Genomic DNA, 8282 nt, shown 5'->3' with positions numbered 1-8282 from the left:
GAAGAGTGGCTGGAAAGCTGCCCGGCAGAAATGGACCTGGGGGTGGTGGCCACCAGCTGGCTGAATAGGAGCCAGCAGTGTGCCCAGGCGGCCAAGAAGGCCAATGGCATCCTGGCTTGCATCAGGAATAGTGTGACCAGCAGGAGTAGGGAAGTGACTGTTCCCCTGTACTCAGCTCTAGGGAGGCTGCACCTCTAATCCTGTGTTCAGTTTTGGGCCCCTTACTACAAGAAAGACTTTGAGAGGCTGGAGAGTGTCCAGAGAAGGGCAACAAAGCTGCTGAAGCGTCTGGAGCAGAAGTCCTGTGAGAAGCAGCTGAGGGAGCCGCGGTTGTTTAGTCTGGAGAAAAGGAGGCTCAGGGGAGACCTTATCGCTCTTTACAACTGTCTGAAAGGAGGGTGTAACGAGGTGAGGGTGAGACTTGGTGATCGCAGAGGGCTTTTCCAACCTTAATGATTCTATCAGTCTAGAACTAAGGAAGCTGGCTACCTAATTGCTCTCACACTGTGGACAATTAATTACTCTGCGGCTCTTCTGGAAAGAAAATCAGACCTAAACAAAGGGTAAGTTTAGGCATTTAATTATTGTATGTTTTAAAAGTGATTTAGTAGATTATACCTCATAATGAGAGAAAGATGATATAAAAATTTCTTTACTGAAAGAGTGGTCAAGCCTTGGCACAGACTGCCCAGGGAAGTGGAAGAGTCACCATCTCTAGAAGTATTTAAAAGATCTCTAGCTGTGGTACTTAGGGACATGGTGTAGTGGTGGACTTGATAGTGTTAGGTTTACAGTTGGACTTGATGTTCTTAAGGGACTTTTCCAACCTAAATAATTCTAAGAATCTAAATAAAATCCTGGCACAGAAGTTGGGGAAGTTTCATAGCGACTACTCTTGCTTCTCCCAAAAAGCATTATACCTTAAGATTTAGTCAGGGATCATCGTAGAAATTCCTTCTTGCATGCATCATGCACTTTTTACCCTCAGCTTAAGAACAGTACCAGACACCAGCAACAGATTCTGAAACTGCCTGTTAGCAGATGGAGGAATAAAAGAGAGCCCAATGGGGATGTCAAGTGTTCTGGCTCCTCACAGGCCCGTTTATGGTAGCAGAGAAGAAAGAGAAGTGAGTGACCATGGAAACTGCCAAAACCGCTTGATTTCAAGCAACCTGGAACCAAGCTTTTGGACACAGGGAAAACTTAAGAAACCTGCACAGCAATGGTCTCTCGCAATTTACCAAACTGCAGAGCAGCTGCTGTAAAGCCATTCTGAGACCATTCTGTGCAGAATCACTGCACCGCAGCAAGAATTTACAGTTTCACTGGGAACAAATGAATCAAGACTTCACTTGGACCAAGCATACAGAAGGGCACACAAGGCTAAGTTAATTGGAACGACAACTTTGATTAACCCATTATCTTAGGAAACTTTCAACCTTCAGTGTCATCTTCTAATTGTAACAGCAATGAAAAACGCTAAAACGTCCCTTTTCCTTTAACTGAATGACAGCATCAAGTACCCCACTTCTCTGTTAGGTCAGGACCAGCTGTGAGCTCCCAGCCCCTGTGGAACAACTACGTGGACTTTGACCTCCGGGACCCAGCTCACCTTCATGGTAATGGTCTTCAACAGTGATGATTCTGCCTTTGGTTGCTCTTGCATTTTCAAGTATTGTCTTCTTATCTAGAGGCTTTATAGTGAAGGGATCAATCACACGGACGAAGATTTTTTCTGCAGAAACAGAATGAAATTATTGGCAACATGAATTTGGAGAATGCAAGACAATGCAAGTGTGCAGACAGCCCCTGCAATCTTTTAGGCCCATTATGAGAACTACCTACACTAACTCCTAGATATCTGTGCGACTTACGGCTGGTCTACCACAGAATCCAAACAACCCTCATTTTTGTATCCACTCTTTCTTCATGCACCTTGTGAGATAGAAATATCCATCCATTTCACAGACTAAACTCTTGAGTCAGAAAAGCCTTAGATAAGTAACTCAAGGTCACTTGGAGTGCCCGTCAGCAAAACAGTAATTTAACTGGCCTTCCCACAGGTAAGAACAGAATCCAGTCATGAGGAAATAATTCTTATTCGGACTGTCAAACACAATTTATTTCCTAGACCTTTATTTTACCTTTAACTATTGTCAGGTTAGGAATAATTCCTTCCTACTTCTTCGGTCTGCAAGCATTTCAAGTGCTTCATTACAGATTGCCCACCTGTCAGGTGTGCCTGTTTGAACTGCCCCAGACCTGACTGCAGCACTCTTACGTTTAGCATCAAACCCAGAATTTGTCCTGTCATCACAAAGCAGGCCCAGCTTATTAAAGCTATGTACAGACAGTGCTTGTTCATTAAGAGTAACGAATTACAAGAGGTTTTGTCTGAATCTGGCTAGCTGAACACCTAGTCAAGTCTTATCACACATAAAGAAGCCCTATGTTACGTTGACAGTTTTGTGACTCAAGGCTCTTTAGCGGCCTGCCTCTACACTGAAGGATTACCTCTCCATAGCTGGTTATTCATACTGCAAGATCAGCAGAGCATTAAAAAGCATGGTAAATGTAGAAAAATAAAAATAGTTCTGAAAAGACAAGTTTCAAGATGTCCTAAGCCTGCTGGCTCAACGTCTTGACAAAGTATCTGTCCACCTAGAAACACCATATAAAGCTCCCCATAAGCCACAGGCAGCATTAATTGTATTATCTGTTCCTATTTGTAATCTCTTCCTGGGCGTATGCTACTGAGTCACAGATGGATTTTTCATGAGTTCTTTCTCTTCTTATTTCACTGCAGGATTTTTATGTTTGCTGTGAAATGTCAGTACATTTGAGCACTATCATAGAATTACCGCCTCCCACACTAGTTAAAAGTTGATACATTCATTCAAAAAAACCAAGTTAGCAGTGATGCCTATCTGCACAAAGGCACTGCTATCAACAGCGTTGTGTAAGAGTGCACACACAGTTGCTGCAGCTCGGTGACAAAGCTGTATTTTGTTAACTGCCCCCAGCCTGACTGCATCCTATTGTGTTGGTACCCCAGCTTGTACACGCTTCCTCCAAGACACAGCGTGTGCGGCACTTTCAGACAGATTAGCAATTCTAAGGAGACTGTGATCTGATCAGTTTGGCAATTTTCAAGGCTACTAATACTGCTAAGCTAACTAAAACCTACTCAGGCAAGATTGGCAGATACATACTATGTTGCACTGTATCAGCTTAACAGGTGACCAGCTGTCTGTAACATTTTAATTAATGCTCACCAGTTACACCAAGTGGTATTGATTTCTTTGCTGCCTTAAATAGTAATAAAAAAGGACCCCCCCCTACCCCCATGATCTGATCACCTTTTCTCAGCTGCTCTGCTGCAGCCAGAGCCTCATGCAGAGTGACTCCTGCTCCAATCACAGTCACTTGGTCATCCTTACTCTTCAGAACCACCTGCAAGAAAATGTTTCCGTGCATTTTTAACAATAAATCCTACTGATATTTCTAACATTTCTGGAGATTGTATTAAAAGAATAAAATCTTTGGCATTGGAATACTTTAGAGGGAAAGGGGTTTTTACAGGAGGAACTTTACATTTTTTTTCTGATTCTCTTTATCTGGGCAATATTTACCTTTGCCTGTCCAATGTGGAAGTCCTCATTGTTGTTGTAAATGACAGGATTTTCAGGACGACTCGTTCTTATGAAACAAATTCCCTGTTTCCGAAGTAAACATGTTTTAAGTTACAAAACCAGAAAGGTGCTGACATTCTAGTTAAAAAATACAGCAGAACGACTTTTTCTACTGGTCTGATTTTCACCCTTCTACGTTACCTCTGGTTCTACTGAGTAAACTTTTATCTGCCCCATTCCCATCAGTCCTTTTTCAATAGCTGGTTGTTTCAGACATTACAATACAGTTACCCTCTTCTTAGAGAACTCTGATAACTTCAATTTTCTTTCCGATTCTATGATCTTTATTTCTCTTCTGTTCTCTTGAGGAAATGGAGACTCCTACTTGAGTTCATTAGAATCTCACAACTTTGCCACACTTCACAAATTTTACTCTAGCAACTTTAAAGCAAAAGAAGAAATGCTCAGCTGAAAGCAAGGAAAAATGTTTTCCATCAGTCAATGTTCAGATGCTCTTCCAAGAGAAGTACCAAACCAGTACTTAATCTCTTCCTCACACTACCTTACACTCCTTTTCCTCCTCCCCCCTTTTTCTTTCCGCAAACCATTCATTACATTTGTTAAATACCAAATTTCCACACTCCTTCACTTAAAAGCTGCACTACCAAGATTAAAATTTTTCAGATAATTTGCTCATTTCTCAAGGTAAAATCCTACAGCAGCCAAAAGAAGTATCAGTCAAGGACATGGTCCCGCCAAATACTACCGACGATGTTTGACCATTACTGTATCAAATTAGCTGTCGGTAAGAGAGAACAGAAACTCTGTCACAGCCATGTGGGAAGGGAGCCGTTTTCAGCCACAGTCCAATTTAACTGCAATTCATCATTGGCAACAGAGGAGCAAAAAACAACCAGTGAGACTGTCAACCAGTGTAACCATCTCCAAAAGATGTAGACTGTCTTGAACCAATGGAGGATCTGACTCCTGAACTTTCACATACAGGCACTTTATGATCAAAACCTGACGATAAATATATCTTTTCAAATCCAGCTTCAATTTTGACCCCAGAGATATCATACTAGAAGTGTACTTTCTGTAAGTTTGCTAAAGACCAAGAAGATACATACACTTGTCCTTACTTCTGAGCTAATTTAGACCCAACCTGCAATTGCCGTGCAATCATTCACATTTCCCCAAATCTGGCCCACAGCATTCCAGACTGCTCATTCTGTACCAGCCTGGACAGAATGTCTGCAACCTTTCAATGAAAAGAAAACATCCCACTCTATGCCAGAGCCTTTGAAAGAATTTATGTGAGTAGAGACATGCAAAAAACATGCCAAACACAACAAAAGAAGTAAAAAACCCAAATATTCTCTGGCTCAGAAATACTGTGATGCAAACCTTAGTGTTGGCAGCTATTTCCACTGCTTTTTCAGTAGCTACAGCATCGCTAGGGTAGAACACAGTGGCATTGGGAACAGCACGGAACATGCACAGATCCTCCAGTCCCATCTGAGATGGCCCATCCTCACCTAAAAGAGTCACAAAAGAGTAAGTGCACATTTTTTGCACTCAATATAGCAGTGAGGTTCAATGTAAACCAGAAAAGAAAAAAGTATAAAATCAGGCACACACAGGACATGCAAGTCTACCTGCTTGAGAAAAGAATCATCTTCTCCTTAAACTTGGAACCATCTAAACAGTAAATAAAGATAGAAAGAGACTAAAATGAAAGAGAACTAGGGTTAAAAATAAAAAAAATTAAAATGAAGTGTAACAATAAAACAACACAAAAGAAGACAACCAAAGTAGGAAGGGTACAGATACAGAAAGAAGGTCACAAGGTACCCGAGCATCTACATACATGTACTGAGCCTGCACAAGCAAAATTTACACTTGTCGATAGTGTCCCTCTAGATTTAAACTGCTGGAAATGTGAAAGGAGAATTGCATGTGTTCCATCAGAAATGGAAAGTGCACTTGGTACAACTGCTCTCAAATTCTTAGGCTCACTTCAAGATTAAATGAAGGGTATGTCTTTTTCAGTGGTATAAAAAGCCTTTTAAAGAGCAATAGGGCATTCGTGTTGTTAATTTAGCAACTCAAGCACCTTATGGTATAAACAGCAGATCTATAAAAAAGAATCGTTAGCCAGAACATGTGCTGGATGCCATGATTTTCCATAGCTAAAGAAAAAACCACCACAACCTCCCCCGCCCCCAATGACCTTATGTAAGGGTGCTTTGGGAATGGCACTCTTCCAAAGTAACCATGCAGAGAGCTCTGAACGCAGTCATGTCACAGCCTGCAGAGCAGAGCAGGGCGCTGGGCCCTCCCACATGCACCCACTACCTGTTACTCAAGAAGGACGAGTTCACGAGGAAGGAGGAGAGTATTTTCATAAGAGCAGCACAAAACTCTGAAGAACTTTAAACATGTTAAAGAAAGGAATCATTGAACTCTGCCACTATACATTACTAATAAAACAAGCACGATCAGGAAAAGAGAGTTGTCTTGGCTTTCAGTCGTGGCATGAAAAAAATTCTCAGCATCACAATTTCCAAAGCTGTAAGCACTCTGACTGAACGAGTGGGATCTCAGTGCGCATTTTCCTTTCCTAAAATGCATCCACACAATGTATACACACAAGAAAAGTGAAATTACTAAGAACAAAATTAACAGGTCCCTGAATCAGAATCTTACCCAAAGTAAAGAGAGTACTCCTGCTCGCCCTGCTTTTGCTAACGTGGTGCCAGTAACACCAGCATCCACATTTCACACTAGCAATTTACAGACTAACATTAAGCTGAGCTCAGTCCCAAGTGCATCTTTACAAAAATCTTGATTTACGTGCTATTAGAGTAATGCAGATCAAAAAAAGAGTAATTTTCAATGACATCTACAAAACCTGTATTTATAGCTTAATAAAAAAATATGAATACTTAATATGAACTGTATCAAATGTCTAGAATATAGTTGTCTAAACAACTGATACTTGTATCTTTGACACACGTACTCTATGGTTTCTTTCCCTGCATGTTGTTTGGAAAATACAGATTTTCCATTATTCCCTTATGATCTTAAAAATTACATTTAAAAAAATACATTTAATGTATTAACATCTTAAATGTATTATTATTACATCTTAAAAATACATTTAATGTTTCATTAGATGTTTTGGTCCATCTGCAACTATTGGTCTTAGAGTGAACTTAGTCTACCTAGAACTGCATACATAAAACTTCAATTTTCACCACAAATCCAGTCAGGATTTTGAACTCCACGCAGGCCCAAAGTTCTGATAGGAAGTACACTCAATTCATACCCTTCCATTTAAAATTGAATTTTCTAACTGCTACAGGATGTCTCTGAATTACTTTCTCTTACAACTTTGTTGCAAAACTTTGGGTTCAAATCATTTTTTGGAAGTCAAGAGTTGAGGCCTGAATCAGATTTGTAATTCAAAGAACTTTTAAATGCACTCCACAATCACAGCTCCCAGCAGAACATTTCAAGTGCTGAAAATTGAAACTTGGAAGTGTAGTTCTAGGAGACAATTCAGGTAACCCAAAGCAGTTTTATCTTCTTAAATTGAGCAAAGACCAAAGCTAATTGGCTTTTGCACCAACACCCTTTGCTGCTTGCTAAAAGACTTAAACTGGATTGGACTAGACTACGATGAGTCGAGAGGACTGATTTTAAAAGGAAAAGAGGCTTGTAATAGAATCCCTCCCTTAATGACACACACAAGCCATAATCTGATATACTCTACTTACAGTCTCCACTACTAAAGCATATTCTATACTGCGGCAAGTTAAGCTTGAGGTTTCGGATGAGACTACACACACTTAGGAAGCATCATCTCTACAATTATTACAGGTCAAACTAACTATTTTGCTTTAAGCAAAAAACCAAATACTCCTCCAAACCATACTGCTACCCAAAACGATTAAATCAATGGGAAAACTGACATATGGAGAGAGCCTGTCAGCTCTCTTTCTCTTTCTTTTCCCCTATGAATATCTAGTAGTAGTTCAAGTATGAATGTCTACTGGCATTTTCATTCTTCTTATGCAAGTCTGCTCCTTTTTTCATGGGTGATGCCTATGTATTTCATGAGGAAAAAACAAACAAACAAAAAACGACCCCACCAAAACTCCCTTCCCGCCCTCAAACCAAATTCAAACCCCATTATCATATTATCTGACCTAATATACCAAACAGTTATGATAGAAAGCAAGAAAAAATACTGCCAATTTCCTGAATTACAGAACTGCTTCACAGCTCCTGTTTCATTGGTACTTTGAGGTTTCAGGGTTTTTTAATCAACACATTAACTACTCCAGTAGGAAGAAATACTGACATAAACTGAAGCAATTATTTCAAACTGGTGATCTTCTAAGGCATAATAAAACAAAAATATTTATCCCTCATACAGTGTTTTTGAGATTGGTGGACAAGAGCATCTGTCCAAGAGTAAGTATTATTAGTTTCTCATTTTAGGGCTGGGAAACAAAGGTACAGTAAGGACACAACTATTCTCACCACAGAGGACATCAACTGCAAAGACAGAAAGGAATCTAAGCCCCTCCCTTGTAATCCAGCCCCTTTATATTGCTCTATACTTGTAGACTAGAAAAGCTT

General features: G+C 40.2%; 1 protein-coding gene across 1 annotated transcript in view; it reads right to left on the bottom strand.

Moving 5' to 3' along the window:
* Nucleotides 1–1582: 1582 nt before the first annotated feature.
* Nucleotides 1583–8282, bottom strand: part of LOC104537357 (transketolase-like) — a gene marked incomplete at its 3' end in the record, with an annotated part of 15849 nt that continues 9149 nt past the window's right edge. The window contains exons 9-12 of the mRNA XM_010180206.1: nucleotides 5040–5170; nucleotides 3633–3716; nucleotides 3360–3453; nucleotides 1583–1735 (exon numbers count right to left, since the gene is read on the bottom strand). Coding sequence (XP_010178508.1) covers nucleotides 1583–1735; nucleotides 3360–3453; nucleotides 3633–3716; nucleotides 5040–5170 — 462 coding nt within the window. The remainder of the gene's footprint in view (nucleotides 1736–3359; nucleotides 3454–3632; nucleotides 3717–5039; nucleotides 5171–8282) is intronic.

Source organism: Mesitornis unicolor, unplaced genomic scaffold (genome assembly GCF_000695765.1).
Source record: "Mesitornis unicolor isolate BGI_N332 unplaced genomic scaffold, ASM69576v1 scaffold40262, whole genome shotgun sequence".
Taxonomy (NCBI): Eukaryota; Metazoa; Chordata; class Aves; order Mesitornithiformes; family Mesitornithidae; genus Mesitornis; species Mesitornis unicolor.
Note: the sequence above shows the minus strand (reverse complement) of the source record. Positions and strands in the feature narration are given on the sequence as shown.